Source organism: Macrotis lagotis, chromosome 1 (assembly GCF_037893015.1).
Source record: "Macrotis lagotis isolate mMagLag1 chromosome 1, bilby.v1.9.chrom.fasta, whole genome shotgun sequence".
Lineage (NCBI taxonomy): Eukaryota > Metazoa > Chordata > Mammalia > Peramelemorphia > Peramelidae > Macrotis > Macrotis lagotis.
This window is the reverse complement of record NC_133658.1, coordinates 494,781,954-494,802,439: the sequence shown is the minus strand read 5'-3', so window position 1 is coordinate 494,802,439 and position 20,486 is coordinate 494,781,954. Positions and strand designations below refer to the sequence as shown.

Genomic DNA, 20,486 nt, shown 5'->3' with positions numbered 1-20,486 from the left:
ATCTAAGAGAATTTCCTGTGACCTTTTTTCCTCCCCCCCTGCCCCCACTATAATCTTCTTCCCTTCTTTTTCCATTCTCAGAAAGACATAATAGAACCACTCCCATGCTTTGTCAAATTAAATTTCCTCTTGGTTCCTGATAATGATGATAGGGCTCAGAGGAGACACATATATTTCCTCATATTTAAATGTAAGCAATGCTCATACTTGTTTCTCTTTATTCTTATGTTTAAAATTCAAAATTTCTACATACTTCTGGTGTTTTAATTAGGAATGCTTTCATTATAGGTCCATTTCTCTCCCTGTGCCATTTTACTCAGTTTTGCTGTTGTTATTTTTGATCTATATCATTTGTCTTTAGAAATATTATATTCTAAGCTCTCTGCTCCTTTCTATTATGGCTAATAAATCATATGTGATTCTAACTGTGTTTTCTCAGTCCTTGAACTCTTTCTGATTCCTTATTTTTTTTTTAACTTTTAACTGATGTTTTTTAACTTCATTTGACTATGACATTTCTGAGAGTTTACATTATTTTGGGGCTTTTTTTTTTTTTTTAGATTTTTCAAGGCAATGTGGTTAAGTGGCTTGCCCAAGGCCACACGGCTAGGTAATTATTAAGTGTCTGAGGTCGGATTTGAACCCAGGTACTGCTGACTCCAATGCTGGTGCTCTATTCACTGCGCCACCTAGCCGCCCCACCTAGCTGCCCCTTGGGGCTTCTTTCAAAAGGTGACTTGGATTCTTTCTGTTTCTACTTTACTCTCTAGTTTTAAAAAAAACTAGCAACTGTTCTGTGTATGTTTTTTGAAGCTGTCTAGGTTCTTTTTTAGGAGATGGTGTTCAAATAATATAATCATCAACTTTTTTCTCAATCTGCTTTTTCTATGATATACCTTATAATTTCTTCTATTTTTCAGTGTTTTAAATGTAATATTTGTTTTTGTCTCATAGTGCCATTAACCTGTTTGCTTCACACTGTTTTAAGGAGTTTGTTGCTTTGGCAAGGTTTTGTACCTCTTTGTAACTGCCAAAGCAGTCAATTCCTTTATTTTCTTCCATACTTCTAATTTCTTTTCCCGTTTCTACTTTAAGCACCCTCATTTCACTTAAAACATTTTTCTTTTTAAATTCTTATTTCCTTTCTTCTAGAAATTTGATTTGGAATTTGTGCTTAAGTTGTATTTTCTCACACTGAAGATATTTTGGAGTCATTCTCTTCTGAGTATGTGAACAAGACTGTCCTTGACACTAGTTTTTTTTTAAGGTTTTTGCAAGGCAGAGGGGTTAAGTGGCTTGCCCAAAGCCACACAGCTAGGTAATTATTAAGTGTCTGAGGTCGGATTTGAACTCAGGTATTCCTGACTGCAGGGCTGGTGCTCTATCCACTGTACCACCTAGCCACCCCGACATTTGTTTCTTAATAAAATTTTCCCCTCCCTGTTTTCTTTCTCTCCTCCCTAAGATGGTAAGCAATTTGATATAGGTTATATATTTCCATATAAATCATATGAAAGAAGAAACAGAAAACACTAAGAGAAAATAAAGTGAGGTTAATATGCTTCAGTCTACATTTAGACTCCATCAGTTCTCTCTCTGGATAGAGACATCATTTTCCATCATGGGTCTTTTGAAATTTTGAATTGGAGTCATTGTATTGCTGAGAAAAGCTAAGTCAATCATATTGATCATTGCTCAGTGTTGCTATTACAATGGCTCTCTTGGTACTGTTTACTTCACTTTCCAGATTTTTCTGAAATTTGTCTACTCATCATTTCTTATAGCACAAGAGTATTTCATTACATTTATTTACAACTTGTTCAGCTGTTCTGCATTTGATGGGCATCTCGTCATTTTCTAATTATTTGCCATCAGAAAAAGAAAAGCAATAAATATTTTTGTACATGTAGGTCTTTTCTCATCTTTATTATATCTTTCTATTGCCATTTTAAAAATCATCTTTGCAAAAATGTGGGATTGTTTTTGACTTGAATTTCTCTCATCTTTTGTAATCCAGAACATTCATTCATGTAGTTTTTAATTCACTGAGATTCTTATTTTAAGCTCTGTCTTTATATCATTGACCAACTTTCCATTTTCTTATTCCTCAATATGTGCTCCAGGCGAGTGACACTGGTCTCCCAAATGGGGAATGGACCACAAGTCTACACACAAATCCACCCACACCTCAATCAACAAGTTTGGAAGTCAATCAACTAATTTGAAAAGTCTGCCCACAGGACAGGGCATTTATAGGAGCATAGAACAAAGCTGGCATGATTTATTTGAGGCTAATTTTGAGGGTCATAAACAAGTAATTATAACAGTGGCTAAGGGAAATTCACATCCAGACCCATATGGTTGCTTTATATGGCTAAGCCAATTTCTGTCAAACTTTTTCAGTTTTTCTGGAATTTTTTTTTCTTTTTTAGGTTTTTGCAAGGCAATGAGGTTAAATGGCTTGCCCAAGGCCACATGGCTAGGTAATTATTAAGTGCCTGAGACCGGATTTGAACCCAGGTACTTCTGACTCCAGGGCTGGTGCTTTATCCACTGTGCCACCTAGCCACCCCTAGAAGTTTTTAATCAAATAGGGAGGTTTTTTCCCCCTCTGCAATTTATGTTTTCTATTTTATCAAATCCTCCTCAATCCTCCAGCCTCAAAGTTTCATCTTAATTCTACCCGGCCTTTCCAATGTTTTCTCTTGAAATGCGCGTTCTATAAGTAACATCTTAAATCCCCCTCTTTCTTAAACCTCCCACTGTTACTGAAATCTGACTTTCTTCTGGTCAATACTATCTGCCTGGTTACCCTTTTCAGTACTGGCTATATCTTAAACTTGCTCTCACTAGCTTACTGCTCAAGGTGGAGTTGAAATACTTATTTCCCACATTGCCACTTCTAGGTTCTCTCCCTGTAACACTCAGTTAACCTATATTCCCTTGAGGTTCAGATGATTCATATTTACCAATCAATCAAAATCCTTTAAGTTGTTGTCTATATACCCCATTCCATCTAGTCACTCTTGCTTTTAACCCTCAGAGTTCAATATCTGGCCTCTAATTTTTCTTACATCCCCAACTCCTATCTCCCACATGTGCTGCTAAGTGAAGGTGGAGAAAACTGGGCAAACGTTCTGACTTAGTCCATTACAAATTGATGCTATATAACCTCCATTGGGCCCTCACTGTTGCTAGGCAATCCTACTACACTATCCTTATCAGCCTCTTTATCAAGTTTAATCCATTTAGGGGTTTCAAGTAATCCCATTCCTTTACATCTCCTCCTACTGCCTATAAAAAAGTGCATGTCACTCCTTTAAAAATAAAAATCCTGACAGATTTCTTCCATCCTTGACAACTATCATTTTTTATCTCTTCTTGCCCTTTGAGGAAAGGGGTGTGATCGGCCATACTTGAAGGCCAACTAACTTTCTCTCATTTGCAGACTAATCCTATCATGCTTCCCATCTACCAATAGGAAATGTCTTTTTTCCTGGGAAATCCAAATAATGTACTGACAGGTCAATCAGATGAAAGGCACACCAAATTTAAAAGGTTCTGTCAGTCCTCACTCCAGGTCTTTGACATCAAGGAAAAATCACTGATGTAATTTATTGGTTATTACTAGTCTAACTAATAAATTGATCATGCACAGGTTCCTGGCAGCTCACTAAGGTGCCAGCACCACTGTTTTTACTGCTAGTATATATGTCACTGTTAACAATGCCTTGCCCCAGAGAAGATTGTGCTTCAGCATCATTTTTACTTGCCAAGTCCAAGGGTTTTTTCCTCAGTCCTTGTTTTCCTTGACTCTGTTGATCACTTCTCCCTGGTACTCTCCTTTCTAAGTTTTCAAGACAACAATCTTTCCTGATTTTCCTTCTAACCTATCTGACCTCTCCTTTGCCTCTTTTGCGGAATATTCTCTTCAGATCATGACCTCCATCTGTAGGTGCCTCAGGGTTTCATGTTGACCCTCTTTTCTCAATACTACTTCTCTTGGAAATTTCATTAGTTCTCATGGATTTCATTATTATCTCTTATGCCGATTATTCTCAAATCTACTTATTCTGCCCCAATCTCACTGCTGACCTCTAATTTTGCCTCTCTGCCTTTCAGATATTTCCAACTGGATGTCCAGTACACATATTAAACTCAACACGCCCCAAATAGAACTCATTTATCTTTCCTCAAAATTTCCTTCTCCTAACTTCCTTTTTTACTGTAGAGGGCAACACTATCTTCCCTATCCTTCAGGCTTGTACCCTAGGGTTTATTTTGGATTTCTCTCTTTCTCACCCTCATGTTCAAGCTATGGTCAAGGACTGAGGATTTCAACCTTACATCCTCTCTCAAATATGACTTCTATGCTCTGACACTTGCCATCACCAAGTGCAGACCCTCATCACTCCATATCCTGATTTTGGCAGTTTTCTGTTGGTGGGCCTGTCTGCCTCAAGTCCCTCCCCATTTCAATCCATCCTCTATTTAGTCATGAAAATGATTTTCCTAAAGCAGAGGTCTGATTTAAGTGTCACTCCTCACTAAGCTTCATATCTTTTCTTGGAAAAAATACAAAATTCTTTATTGGGCATTCAACATAATAACTCCCTTCTATCTTTCCAATCTTCTTGCCTATCCCCAAACCCTCTTAATTCCATTGTTTTCCCTCTATTAATTCTTCCCTCTTAATCCTATATGTTTATTTTTATTGTCTTTCCTTGGGGGCATGGACTATCTTTTATCTCTTTTTGTATCCCCAGCACTTAGCATAGGACCTGAAACATATTTATGAAGTTCTGCTGTTTCTGATTCTCCCAAGATTAGTTTGTTCCATTGATTTACCCCTGAATTTTCTAATCAATACAAGATGACTGCTGCTTGATATATAGTTTTAGGTCCAGAAGTTCTATTCCCACTTTGCCCCTGCCTCTTTTCATCATTTCTCTTGATTATTTTTTCCAATGAATTTTGTTATTTTATCAAATTCTCTAGATAATTTGATTGATATAACATTAAAAGTGTTAATTAACTTTAGTAGTATTGCCAGTTTTTATTATATTGGTATTTATAACCATGAACATGGAATATTCCTCCAGTCATTTAAGTTTTTAGAGAACACTTTGTAGAGGCAGGAGCAGCTAGAGTCAGGAGGACTTCAGTTCAAAAATAGACCTCAGGCATTTAATAATTACCTAGCTTTCTGACCTTGGGTAAGTTACTAAAACCCCTGTTGTCTTGCCAAAAAAAAAGGCAAAAAAAGCACTTTGTAACCAAATCTATATAAATCTTTTGTGTACTTTGTTAGATCCCCAGATATTTTTATGAAATTTGTAGTTATTTGGCATGGGTATTCTTTTTCTATTTTTAATTCATAGATTTTGTTATTTTTATATAGAAATGCAGTTAATTTGAGCGTTTTGTAGTCTGCAATTTTTCTGAAGCTATTATCTTGATTGGTATTCTTGCTGGTTACCTAGGATTTTCCAAGTATATGTTTCTATCATCATCAAACAGATAGTTTAACCTGGATGTCTTTAATTTCTTTCTCTTGTATTACTGCTAAAATTTCTAGAATTGTATTAAATAGTAGTGAGAAAAGTGGGTATCCTTGCTTTCTATATTTATTGGAAAATGTTTTAATGTATCATTGTATGGGATACTTGCTTTTGGTTTTAAATAAATGCTTTTTAGTATATTAAAAGAGGACTTATGTTTATATTTCATATTTTTTTAAAATCTGAGTGTCAGGCTTTGCCAAAGGCTTTTTCTGCAGCTTATTGAGATAATTATGTGATTTTGGAAGCTTAGGCTTTTAATGTGATGTCAACTGCTTTCCTGAAGTTGAACCATTTTTGAATCCTTGGTATAAATCTAACTTATTCATAATGAACTCTTAGATAAATTGCTGGAGTTCTATAGTACTTTTGTTTAAAATTTTTGTATTCATAATATTGCCCTAAAGTTTTTCTTTTGCATTTTATCATTACCTGGCTTAGATTTAAGGGCTATATTTTGTGTGCTTTCTATCTCAATTTTTATGAATAATTTGTGAGGTACAGATACTAATTGTTCTTTAAAAGTTTGATAGAATTGTTCTATGTTATCTGTTAGGACCAGGAGTTTATTTCTTTAGCATTTCCTTTTTTGGGATTAGGTTCCTTAAAATCTGTCTGGTATGTAATTGTGGATAACATTCTTATTATTCATTATATTTCTTCTGAATTGTGATTTTAACTTATTTGCTTTTTTTTGTTTTGATTTTCTGCCCTATTTTAAAAAAACAGAATAACAATCTTTTGTTATTCTTTAGTTCTTTGCTTTATTGATCATTTCTAGGGCTTTTTAGTTTCCAGTTTATTTTTTTTTTTGCTCTAATTTTTGGTATCTCCTCCTTATTTGGTGCTTATTCTAAATTTGTGTATTTGTTGGTTTCCTAAGCTTTAAAAATGTATTTTCAGTTCATCAGTCTCTTTTATTAAAGTTTATTTGTAGGCAAATTTTTTTCCTATGAGAACTGCTTTAAGTGCATCTCAGACATTTGATATGTTATTCCAACATTATCATATTCTTTCATATAATTAATTATTTCTATGATTAGTTCTTTTGCAAAATCGTCTTTTAAGATTTCATTGTTAAGTTTCCATTTGGGTCTGTTTTTATTTGCATTCCTTGAACCAGTAACTTGTGTACATTATAATCCTTAAAGGATATTTAACTATTTCTACTTTTTTTAAAACTGTTGTTTGCAATATCTCTGTGACCTAATATGTGGTCAATTTTTGTAAAAGTTTCATATGGCACTGAGAATATATTCTTTTACAGGTCCATTTAAAAGATGTCATATGTCTTTTAGTTCTGTTTTCTCCAGCAATTTGTATTTATTGTCTTTATTAGACTTATCCAGAAATAGAGAGGGGTATTGAAGTCTCCTGTTACTATTGTGTTACATGTGGTTTAGTTAATATTTTTTTATTGTTTATGGCTACTTTCAACAAGAAGCTTCTTGCTTATTCTTTTTCAATTTTTAAATGTTTGTTTTGCTTTGATAGGATGAACACAATGGTTTTTTTATTTCATTGATAGTCTACTTTGTTTTTTTATCATGAATTTCAGGTAGTTCAATAATTCTCAAATTAATTCTCCTAGATAAATTTTACAGATCAGTTGTTTTTGCTATGAAATATTTCACATTTTCTTCTATTTTTTCATTATTTCATTATTTTTAATTATTTTAATTATTTCATTATTTATTGCTTCTTGAGGTCAAATAGAATTATTCATTTCTACTTGTCCAATTTTCATTTTTATGGAATTATTTTCTTCAAAGAGCTTTTGTACTGGCTTTTCCATTTGGCTAATTCTACTTATTAAGGAGTTCTTTACCTCAGTGAATTTTTTTGTGTCTTTTTATCATTTGACCTATTCTGTTTTTTTAAGGTATCATTTTCTTTAGTATTTTTTTGTGCTCCCTTTATCAAGCCATTGACTTTTTTCATGATTTTCTTGTATCACTGTCATTTTCTTCTGATTTTTTTCCTTTACCTATCTTATTTCATTTGTAAACTCCTTTTTGAGCTCTTCTAGGAATTTTTTGGGGATGCCTGAGACTAAATCATATTTTTTTTTTTTTGAGGCTTCTCTGTAAGTTTTCAGTGCTTCCAAGGTGGTTCAATCTAAGGAAAGGTGTATTTACTACTCTCTTGGATTGTGTTCTGATATATAAACAATCACATAGCTTTTCCTACCCTGGAACTGTGACCAGGATCCCTTTTCCCCTGCAGTCACAAGCTTTGATGTCTGGTATCCTTCATTACTCTGGATTGTGTAAGGGCAATGCAACAGAGTTTTCCACCCGGTGCCAGCAAAAGGACCCCTATAAATTCTTTCTTGACTAGATGACTTACTATCTGGGCTAAGAGCTCTGGAATTCACTCTTGCCAATTCAGTTATCCCACAATCTGGTGTAAAGCTTGCTGAAGCCTGTTACTGTGCTGCTGGGGTGTTGGAGTGCACTCCACTCTCATCCTGGTGCTATAGATCTTTTCTACTGAACTTTTACCTTGCTTTTGGGATGGAAAGTTGTTTTACCCCATCCTTTTATGAATTCTGCCACTCTAGAATTCATTTTGAAGCATTATTTTAAAGTTATTTGTAAGAGGTAATTTGAGAGAGCTCCCTGCTTTCTCCTGCTATGCCCTCTGATAAAACTATTTTTTAAAAAGTAAAAATACCTAACCCACAACAAATGGGTGGTTCTAATCCACAACAGTCAGGATCAATTTATTCTCAATTGCTGATATTTAAGGAAATATTTTCATTCTTTTTAACCACGTGTCAAGGGGTATCTCCACATTCAAAATCCAAAATAGAGGCTCATCTTCTTATAAACACATCAAATTGGTTTCTCAAACAACCCCTTATAGATTTCCAGAATATACAACAATAGGAACAAAAGTATAAAGAAAACTATTAGCAAGTTGAAGAAATATGTTTACCATTATTATCTATGGGAAAATATATTCCAAATAATCTTTTTTCCTCCTTCTTTTCCTCCCTTTCTTCATCCATTTCTTCCTTCCTCCCTTGATCCTTCTTTATCTCCCTTTCCTTCCCTCTCCTTTCCTCTCCCTGATCCCATATCAACATTTATGAAGTATCTATGATGTACTAGGCCATGTGCTAAATGCTGAATATACAAAAGGAAAAAACCCAAAAACCCAATAATCTCTATTCTCAAGGAGTTCACAGTATTATAGATGAGATGCCATACAAATAACTTGGACAAACAAGATACAGTCAGCATAAATTGGAGTCATCCCCTAGAAGAAAGGTACTAAGATTAAAGAGGATCAGGCAAGGATGGTTATTGAAAGAAAATCCAGAAAGTAAAGAAATAAGAGTTCAAAAGCCAGGAAACAGCCAGTGAAAATGCATGGATGCAAGAAAATGCAAGAATTGTACTTTCTTGTTTAAGGAATGGATAGTTCAAGGAACAATGTTACTGCATTGTAAAAATATATGGAGGGGAGTAAGTTAAGAAGTCAAACACATAGGATTTTATATTTGCAGGTGGGAGGTCTTAGGGAGCCATTGGAGTTTATTAGATGGTGTTGGTTATTTGTGAGATGGATAAACTTGCATGTTTTTTGTTTTCTTTGGGTGAGGCAAAGGCTTTAAGTGATTTATCCAAAGTCACACAACTAAGGAAGTAGCAAATATTTGAGGTTGAATTGACTTCAGGGTCAGTGCTCTATTCACTGTGTCACTTAACTTGATCAATTTGACAGCTTGAGTGAAGGATGGATTGGGGTGGATAGTTACAAGGAAGGGAGATTAGCCAGGAGGCTAGTGTGTGTGAGAACATAAGAACTTACACATCATGGTGGTGGTAGTGTTAAGAGGAGAGAGGAGCACATATAATGATCAGATGTAAAGACTTGGTAACTAATTGTATATGGGAATGAGAGAATGAGGGGTCAAGGATAATACCTAGATGGGAGACTGGATGATTTGAAAGGATGGTGATACCCTCAACAGTAATAGTCAAGTTAGTTAGAGGGGAAGGTTTTGGGGAAAAAAAAGATAAATTCAGTTTGAAAATACTGAGTTTAAGATATCTAAAGGACCTGTCTTAAACTTCAGTTTGAAATACATAATAGACAACTGAGATCAAGAGAGAGTTTAGAGCTGTACAAATAGATCTCAGAATCATTTCCACAGAGAAAGCAGATAACTGAAATCATGGGAGCTGATGAGACCAAGTTAAATAGAAGAGGGAGAATAAATGAGGGTTCAGGACAGAATCTTGGGGGAAACCTATGGAGTGAAACTTTAAAGGAAGATTCAGCAAAGGAGACAGAAAGAACAGTTACACATGTAGTAGAACTAGGGGAGAGGGGAGAGTAGTAAAATAAAAATCTAAGAGAAGGCAATATCAAGAGGAGGGAGACTATCAAAGTAAAAGGCTGCAGAGAGGTCAAGAAGACTGAGGAATGAGAAAAAGCCTAGATTTGGTTTAATCAAGGTATCTTTGGCAACTTTGGAGATGGTAGATTTAGTTGAATAATGCCAACTCTAGAGAGTAAGAGGAAATAAGAGATTTAGATTGTAGAAGGTCTTCTCAAGGAATTTGGTTATAGAAGGGCGTTGAGATGTTTGGCAATTTAGACAGAAGGACCTAGGGAGGATTTTTTGAGCATGGGGGAAGATGGGAACTTGTTTATAGGCAAAAGAAAAGCAGAGAGTAAACGGAAAGATTGATGATAAAATAAAAGCTTGAGAATGATAGAGGGGACAATCTGCTGGAGAAGATGGAATGGGACCACTTAAACCACTTATATGGTTTTACCTTGGCAAAGAGAAGGGCATCCTTTGCATGTGAGATGGGCCAAATAGGAGACAGAAGGAATGTTTCTATTTGGGAGGAGGGTCATCCATTGGAGGTATGAGGGATGAATAGGTTTGGAAAAGCCATAATGATGAGTGTGATAGTGAATATATATATATATATATGGGAAATGTAAAAAAGAACTGCTTTGTTTCAGTGAGGGTCCAGTTGAGATTATCTAGCATCAATTTCAGTGATCACTCAGCATAACATTATGATTTCCTCAGTTTTACTTAGCCACTGGTATGTAGAAACAATGATAATATGAGAGTAATTCAAGGATGAGACTTTGTAGGGCAAGACTGATAATAAGGCAGTTAAGAACTCAAAAGAAGACAGTGAAGAATTGAACTGGTTCAGCAAGGGTTGAGATGATGAAGAGAGGAAAGTACAGGCAGCAGAGTGCTCTGGAGATTCAGAGACAGCAATATAAAAGTGCTAGACATTCCTAGGAATAGGAAAGAGGAGGAAGCAGAATATGTTCCTACCACAATGGTCTGAGGGAAAATTAAGGGTGGAAGGATCAGAAATCACAGTGTGAACTAAGAATAAGGTTAGGGGATATAAGGCAGAGCAACATAGAGAATAATAACAGATTATGATCAGTTAAGGGAATTTTAGAGCTCATGAACTAGAAATGGTACAATTATGGTGATATCAGGGTATAACCATCTCAGTGAGCAAAAATAACTTTCTATAGCAAAAGGATTGATAATAAAAGATTGAATGCATTTATTTCTTAAATCCTCTTCATCCAAAAAGCATCTCTAAACAGATTTAGGTTACCTGACCTAGAGTTGGTGCAGAGATCCACGATATTACTTTTTCCTGTTGCCACGCAGGACAACTGGCCTCTTGTAAGTAAACTTCCTCAATTACCCTAATTAATCCTAATAAAAGTTTTTGATAATCAGGCTGCTGATGATCCCCTTTTTCTTTGGTATGTCACTCTACAATTGGCGTAAATAGGAAGGGAGAACCATATAAGTTATTCAGCTTGAATTTTGAACATTATAAAAGTATGAAACAAGGTCAAGTTGTTGTCAGGGCAACAAGGACCAATAGATTTAAACCTTTTTTTAAAAAAATTTTTGCAAGGCAATGGGGTTAAGTGACTTGCCCAAGGTCACACAGCTAGGTAATTACTAAGTGTTTGAGGCCAGTTTTGAACTCAAGTCCTCCTGACTCCAGGGCCAGTGTTCTATCCACTTCACCACCTAGCCGCCCTTTCTTAGCAATAGATTCAGAAGGATAACCCAATGGAACTAAGGATTTGACTTTTTAATTCTGACACTTTCTGCTATCACTTCAGTACTGAACAGAGGTCAACTACTTTATTCCCTAACTCCTAAAAAATTTGAGGGGGAGGGTTAAGGGGAATGCATAATACTGTTCTGTAATACTGTTAAAATATAGAAAAATATTGTACAAAGCACAAAAATATGAAAGCATTAAATTTGAATTTCTGCTCTCAGCTTTATCTTATAGATAACCATTTTATTCCCTAGCTCTTAAAAAAAGGCAGTGAGTGACTGTGTGTGTGTGTTTGTGTGTGTGTGTGTACGTGTGTACGTGTGTACGTGTGTATGTGTGTGTGTTGATGGGGCAATGCTGTCCAATAATAGTGTTTTATATATATATATATAGTATGTCCATGCTACAACATGAAAAAATGAATAAAAGTACATTATGTGGCACATAAAAGGTGCTACATAAATGTTAGCTAATATAGTTATTATTACTACTATGAAAACAAATATGAAAGTATTACATATCCTACAAAGGTCAGAAATTTTGTCTATTTTTATTCAATCTAGTCTATTAGTCTAATCTTCTTACCTTTATGTTGGGATACTTTACAAACATTTTTCTTTTTTTTTTCTTCCTTCTTTACTTTTGTCTCAAATAGCTCTAAACAATTGTCATTACAAGGCATTTCAGAATATTCAGAGATAAAATCTTCAGAATAATCACAATGAGAACTAAAGTTTCTACTTTGGGTTCTACTATAATCAATGCTTCCAATGCTGTTGTTACTGTTCCTGGAAAAATCACCAGTGCCTAGACTTCTATTGCATTCTGCAGGCTTACTACTGTCTTCCAATATTGCATGAAGGAAATGATCATCTACATTTGTTTTTGTTGCATCAATCAAAGCCATAGTAAGTAACCTAGTAGAAGTAAAGATATTTGGTCATTTTTTAATCATAAAAGTTTATCTGTGCTTTCCTATATCATTACCTTCCCCATAATAATTAGACAATTTGAAGGAAAAGGGGCAACATACAACACATTTTAATCATACTTTCTTAGAAAAAAAAAGATTTAAATTTACTTTTGTTGTTCTACTACCATTCATAAAATGTTAAGCTTTTTAAGAAACTATCTTGTGAACATTGCTCTCTTTTCAAGGCTAATCATATAAATACAGTAGGTCTTTTTGTCTGGTTTAGAGAAATCAAATGAAAATGTTTATTTATTGAGTTTTAACTAAAACAATATAAAATTTAGAAATACTTCTGGAGTTGTAAGATATATATGCACATATGGATTTTGATTGGTAAGGTAAAATAAGTTTCTTAGGATGTTTTAAGAACAAAAGTATAAAAGAATAAATGAATGAATGAATTTACTAATTATTTTTTTTCCTGCAGAAAATAGCCAGTAACTGATATTTAGCCATGAAATGAGGCAATGTGATAGAGTGGAGTACACTGGATTTGTAATCATGGAACGTAAGATTGAATACTTGGATTTTCAATTGACTACTTGTTTGATTTTGACCCTCTAGTTCTCAAATTTTCTCATCTGTAAAAGGATGGGGTTGGATAGGATGAATTTTAAGTTCTCTATCATTTCTAAATCCAATTTGAAAATATTTACTAACTGGCTCTCCAAAAAAAAAATCTACATACAGTACACTTTTAATCTATTATCAATACTTTCTTGATAAACAATTGACAAAACAATAAATCAAGCCTGATGGTAATTATTGCCAATTTCCAACATGTGATTTCCAAGGTTTCAGGTCACATTGAATCTTTTTGATCCATACACAGAAACCTTACTACAATCAATATGCAATTAACTGAAATCTGGTAAGATACAAATTCATTTGGACTATACTTATGTGTTTAATTGCTAAGTTTCAGAGAAACTTTATCACAATGAGTGCAGCAAGACCTCAAAGAAAGAATTAGAGGTTATTTTTAGTGAACATTTAACATATTAATAAAAAGGAAAAATCATGACAGAAGACACAAAAGAAGAACTCAAATATCATTTCTATTTGGTTTAGCCCCCAAACTAAGCAATATATTTATTTTTAACTATAGTCAAAAGTAGACTTTCACCTGTAGATGATTATCTTGTATTACAATTGAATAACTTTTGCTTCACCAAATATTTAGAAAATTGGTCTCCCTTTTTGTTTTGTTTAAGCTTACTACAATGAATATGAATTCTACATACCAAATAAATATAGGAAAAGCAACCTGGGAAAAACAATAATAACAAAAAACAAGAAAGGCAGTTAGGCAAGAAAATTTGGAAAATGAATAATTTGCATCATGTATAAAAGTTTAGGAGCAACTAACCCCTCTCCTAAGTCCCACTTCCAGGGCAGATCTCCTTGATAAATCTATCCCAGGTTCAAGGTTACTTTGACTAAAACTATAGCTCACAAGCCCTCACTAATATGTTTACCTTTAATAATTACTGGAGAGCACAATTAGAAGGAAAGATATTTAATAAAATGATATTATAAAAAAAGTAGCAGTTAAACTTTTCCCATAAACTTGGGATAAACTTTTCTACTAATACACACACCATAAGAGTAAGAGAAGACATGTTATTAGCACAGGTGAAGAGTACGCACATGTGAAGAGTACACACATGGAGAATACATGGTGAAGCCAACATGTAGGGAATGTGTAGCCAGGGTGGATTGGTAGAGTGGGGGAAAACTCTCTTCTCTGCTGCTAAAGGACTACTTTTCTAAAATACTGTGATGCTGCTTTTCCTGGGCTTTCTTCTTACTGGCCTCCACCAGAGGGAAAGACTTTCCTGAATTCTGTTTTGCTTGATTTTGTTCAGAAGTATGCTGAATGCATAATTGTGTTTTATTAGATGAGCAGTCTCTACTCGTCATTGTAAGACACAGTCTCATTTGGCAAATGGCTAAAGAACTTATTTCTGCATGGAGATTAAAATTGATCCGGTATAATTTTCTTTTTTTATTATATTTATAAGTAATTGATTTTGTTTTTTAACTGCTTAAATCTAGCTTTTTCTTTCTTTCTTTCTAATGGTTTGGAATTTAGATGGTCTGTATTGGGTTAAGTTTAAAAATTCAGCTTTTTTGCCTCAAGGAATTTAACTTACTTTGGAGAATGTACATGAACAGAAAGAGAATTTGGGACTTATAAATTTTATGCCATAAAGTATCCTTCAAGGATGTCTGGTTTGCTATTCAAAAGTCTGGGCCACTATCTTTTGTCTGGGCTCAAACTAAGAGCATTTTTTAGTCTCACAAGAGAAGGAGGTTCATTGCTAGCTCCTATTACCAAACTTCTAACTAATCATGTTGTTTCCTACATGTCAGCTCTGTACAATTAATCACATTAAACTTCTATTCTGTTCTTTGTTCTGTACTCCCCCCAAATTCTTTATAAGGGAAACTGTCTCCTTGGTTGGAGTCTTTGGTATTACTGGAGGCAAACAATGGATCCATTTATTGACAGATAACATGCTAATAAATGTAATCTTGTGCAGAGATCTGTCTCAGTTTGCCATTTTGTTAAACTCTCAATAGCAATAGCTTCCAGCTTCTGACTTCAGCTAAAATTCTTGCCCACCCAATTAAAGTCAATTAAAGGATTTTTCTAAATAGCAATTTTAGAAAAGTGGCCACCCATGTCATAGTCATAGGACCAGCATCACCCTCTCTGGGGGAAAAAACAACAAATATTCTCAGCTTTTTTCTTTTATGAAATGGCCTTTCTTTTCTTTTTCCAGCTTCTTGCCTAGAAAGCCTTTCTCTTCCCTAGTATGATAGTCTTTGCTCGGTGGCACAATGGTGGTGGCACCAGTCCTGGAGTTTAGGAGGACTAGAGTTCAAATCCAGTCTCAGACACTTCATAGTTACCTAGTTGTGAGAACGTGGGCAAGTCACTTAAACCCATGGCCTTAAATAAATGAAATTTATAAAGGGCTGAAGTCTTCATCTTTTCTTAGATCTTAGTGGGTCTCCTTGGGGGACATCATTCTAACTTATAATGAATGGAAGGGATTTGGGCTTTCAATTTCAATCTCCAGAGGCTAAGCAATAGTAGAATTAGTATTTTAATACAGTAGGATCTACTTGACCAAAAACTTTAAAAGTTCTGGGGCTCTCTAATTCTCAGTTCCAAAATCCCTTCACACACACACACACACACACACACACACACACACACACACACACACACACCTTGATTACTACCATTTTCACTGGCCATCATGCCATTCTCCTTCCCAGGCTAACTCTTTGAGAAAGCCATCTACATTAATTATCTTCACTTTTTCTCCCCTCATATTCTCTTTTTAATTTCTTTACAATCTGTTTTTGAACCTCATTATTCAGTTGAAACTGCTCTTTTCAAAGTTACCAAAGATCTCTTAACTGCCAAAATCTAATAACCTTTTCTTTATCCTTTTTTTTTGATTTGACACTGCTGACCATCTACTCTTTCTATATACTCTCTTCTCTGTTTTCATGAAGTGCTCTCATCTCTTTTCTTCTTACTAGTGTGATGGCTCCTTTGAATCATTATCTATAATTTAACTACTTTTTTTAGGGGTTTTTTTTTTTTTGCAAGGCCATGGGGTTAAGTGGCTTGCCCAAGGCCACACAGCTAGATAATTATTAAGTGTCTGAGGCCGGATTTGAACTCAGGTACTCCCGACTCCAGGACCAGTGCTTTATTCACTGTGCCACCTAGCTGCCCCCAATTTAACTACTAATTATGGCTGCATCTTCAGGCTCTGTCCTCTTTTTTCCCTCTACCTTATCTATACTCATGTTTGATGAGGTCATCATCTCCTTTGGGTTCAATTATCATGTCTACATAGATATTGCCCAGATTCAACTCTAGTCTCTCTTGCGACCAAAACATCAACTATGAACTGTACCATTTCAAATGCATTAAAAAAAAGCAACATATGTATAAAAGAACTCATTCCTCCCACACCTAATATTCACCACTTTTTTTTTTGTATACTTCCCTATTACTCTGTAGGGACTACCTTTCTTCTTCACACCCAGTTTTACAATTCCATTATCTTACTCATGTATCCAATGCCAATACCAAATCTTAATATTTCTACTTCTACATCTCTCTTATCATTTGTTCCCTTAACCACTATCCTAGCTCAGGACCTCATCACTTATTGCTTGGAATCTTGCATTGGTCTTCCTTCCCTCATCTTTCATCATCTCACTTCATCTTCCACAGAGCTGTCAAAGTGATTTTCCTAAAACATAGGTTTAAACATTATATTCCCCTTCTCAATAAATTTCACTGCCTCCCTATTACCTCTAGGATCAAATATAAATTTCTTTAATTAGCATTTAAAGTGCTTTACAATCTGCCTCTTTCCTACCTTTTTTTTTTTTTAGATTTTTGCAAGGCAAATGAGGTTAATTGGCTTGCCCAAGGCCACACAGCTAGGAAATTAAGTGTTTGAGACCAGATTTGAACCCAGGTACTCCTGACTCCATGGCCGGCGCTTTATTCACTGGGCTACCTAGCGACCCCTTTCCTATCTTTTCAATCTCACTTTTCTCTTCATGAATTCTATGGTCCAGTCAATCAAACTTCATACATGATGCTTCCCTTCCCTTTTCCATGCCTTTGCATTGACTTTCCCTCATGCTTAAAATTCTCTCTCTCCACTTACTTGTGTCCTGAATCCCTGTTTTCTTTTGGCACTTAGCTCAAGCATGATTTATTTATTTATTTGTTTTTTTTTTTTTTTTTTTTAGGTTTTTGCAAGGCAAACGGGGTTAAGTGGCTTGCCCAATTATTAAGTGTTTGAGACCCGATTTGAATCCAGGTACTCCTGACTTCAGGGCTGGTGCTTTATCCACTACGCCACCTAGCCGCCCCTCAAACATGATTTGTTAAGGCATTTTTTCCTGGTTCTCCCAAGAACAAATGCCTACTCTAAAGTTACTTTTATTTGGTCTGTGTGTATATATATATATATATATATATATATATATATACATATATATATATATATATATCCCCCCCCCTTTCCAAAGTTTACTGAATGGGCAATTCTTTCTGGGTCAGTTGCCAGTCATCTTTTTTTTTTTCAGTTTCATTTTAACTTTATTTTTATTTTTTTATTCTCATTTTGTACAAATGTTTTTTTATACATTAATAAAATATTCTTGTTTTAGAGTAAGCAAAATACCCCCTCCCCCTCATGAATATAGACTTACTTGAGCGATAAAGTAAAGGGGAGAGAAAAAATTAAAATACAAAAATAGTAATAATTGTAGGTATGGCCAGGTGGCGCAATGGATGAAGCACCAGCCCTGGAGCCTTGAGCACCCAAGCCCACATCCAGCCCCGTAGACCCAACAATCATGCAAGCCACCCGATTCCCACTGCCCTGCAAAAACCAAAAAGAAGGAAAATAAAAAGACCCAAAATAAAATAAAATAGTAATAATAGTAGGGGTGGCTATAGATGTATATATTACATGCCACGTGTATACATATTGTTTCCTTCAGTAGAATGTATGCTTTTGTCTTAGTCCATTACCAGGCAAAGTTAAGTACTTAATAAATACTTGATAAATTCAGGAATTCAGGGAAGAAATACAAGCAATCTAGCTTTATTTGGTTAGACTGGTTTAATTGGTTTATCTGATTTTATATATATATGTAAAACGATTCAAGACCCTATAATTCTCTCAAAGGAATCTCTTAACACAATTAAGGTTGGCTTAGGAAAACTCTCTAATACATTCTTTACAAATTTAAAATGCCTTTTCTAAAAATAAAATTCAAATTAGCTATGAATTCTCAACAGTTAATGTAATCAATAGAATATTTCTGACAAGGCAAAGTCTAAGAGGACTTGAGTTTTCCCTTCCTTACTCAAGCATTAGACAAAAGTTTATATTACCCACTGCTAGTCTGTGATGTATGGGAAGCCAAAAGAAACAATGAAAATGTTAAATATTTCTAGTATAATCAAAAGAGCACTGAATTTGGAGTCAGGCAAGAACTAGAATTAGATCCTATCTCTGAAAGTTGTGATTTATGTAAAAGTTCATTTAAAATTATTGTGATACTCAGATAAGTTAATGATGTAAAGAAATTTTAGAAATTTCTTCCTTTAAAATTAGTATGCCACATATCTAATGGGAATAAATGAATTCAGGGATAATGTATTGGATTTTCATTGATTTGAATTTAAATGACAAAAATTAAACATGTATAAACAAAGAAATTGTTCCTACATAAAGTAGATTTGATTTAAATTGGCTAATATAACATTTTATTTTAGTTAGGAATATTTAATTGATTATATTATTTTTATATATATTTTTAGTTTTTTTTTTTTTGCAAGGCAATGGGGTTAAGTGGCTTGCCCAAGGCCACACACCTAGGTAATTATTAAGTGTCTGAGTCTGAATTTGAACTCAGGTACTCCTGACTCCAGGACCAGTGCTCTATCCACTGCACCACCTAGCTGCCCCTTATTTTTATATTTTTGATAGAACCTTAATTAACTTCATTGTTTTATTTTTAGAAGACAGATAAATTTATAAAGATGGTATTAAGGAGATTTGTTATACTACCATAATAAAGTGTGAAGAAATTCCTTAATTAATTTGAAATGATTATAGGGTCCTGCACATTGGATAAAAGAGACACAACAACTAATGATTGAGAGAATTAGCCTGTCCTTTGGTCTATGTGAAAAGAGTAGGCCTAGAGTTGAGGTTTTTTCAGTTTGATTTAGAAGAGTGAAGAATGGACTAAGGCCTTTGAGAAGGAATTATTCTAGGCTGGGAGAAGGGAGTGTTTTCCTTTCCCCTCCTCCACAGTACGACTTGCATCTAGCAGAGAGGAGTCATATATTGAAGAATGACACAGATAGAAAGGGAGAAAGCTGCTTCTAGGAGCATGAGCCCTGGCAGAAGGGAACAGAGTAAGCTGCTTACCCTGGAGAGCTAGACATGATATTGGGTCCCTAAGATATTGGGTCCCCTTGATGAAGAAAATGCCTTCCAGGTGCTGCAGTTACACAAATTTGAGTTCCCTTGGGAACTGCTTTACATTTTTGCCTATCAACTGTATTTTAAACTTCTTTTATCCACAGATTTATTTTCCCACAGATACTTTATTTGTTGGACAGTGAACCACAGTCGAGTTTTGTTTGTTTCTTTTTTGGGGGGGAGGTGAAAGGTTATTTTGCAAATACTTTTGCTGGGAGCTGGCTGACAAAGAAAAGTACAGAGGTTCATAAGTAAGAGTACAATCCCACTGGATTACCAAATCTGAGATAATTGCCATTCTCTAGGGTTTCAAACTTTAGATGCCAAATTGTGAAAGTACCCAACTTGGGAGAGTGTTTAGATACTTAAAAGATGATAAAAAAAAATTAACCATAATTGAAACCATATGATTACTATTTTCTTTTACAAATTAAGTGTAGAAGATACTTATAATATCGTTAAGTGAAACACCTCCAATTCAGCAGATTAATCCTTTAGAAATTCTTTTGTCATACTATCATGACCATTATGACCATAATGATGTTTCCCAAACAAAATAAGTTTAATGTGTTTTATTTACCTAAAAGAATCTCATTTGTTTTAGATATCTTTAATCAACAAAAAAAATTATTTTGATAAAACATGACATTATTTTTTCTCAATTAGTTAACACTTAAACCATTAAGTGCAAGGACTTGAAAATTACAGCTATTTCAATGGAAATTTATCCAACATATATTACAAATTTCTTTGCCTTAACAGGAAGAATATATTAAATATAATTTTCCTCTTTCTAGATGCTCCAGAGCCATTG

The 20,486-nt window shown here is 34.6% G+C and overlaps 1 protein-coding gene across 6 annotated transcripts in view; it reads right to left on the bottom strand.

Moving 5' to 3' along the window:
* LCA5L (lebercilin LCA5 like) overlaps window positions 1-20,486 on the bottom strand; it is an 81,157-nt gene that overhangs the window by 55,177 nt on the left and 5,494 nt on the right. For 4 of the 6 annotated variants that reach the window (XM_074213856.1, XM_074213854.1, XM_074213851.1 and 1 more), the window contains exon 3: window positions 12,233-12,564. The exons of 1 other annotated variant lie outside the window; for it this stretch is intronic. In XM_074213856.1, the coding sequence (XP_074069957.1) occupies window positions 12,233-12,554 (322 nt within the window). In that variant the 5' untranslated portion in view covers window positions 12,555-12,564. Of the gene's footprint in view, window positions 1-12,232; window positions 12,565-13,746; window positions 13,888-20,486 lie in introns of all 6 variants that reach the window. One more of the 6 variants, XM_074213852.1, reaches the window with a different exon arrangement.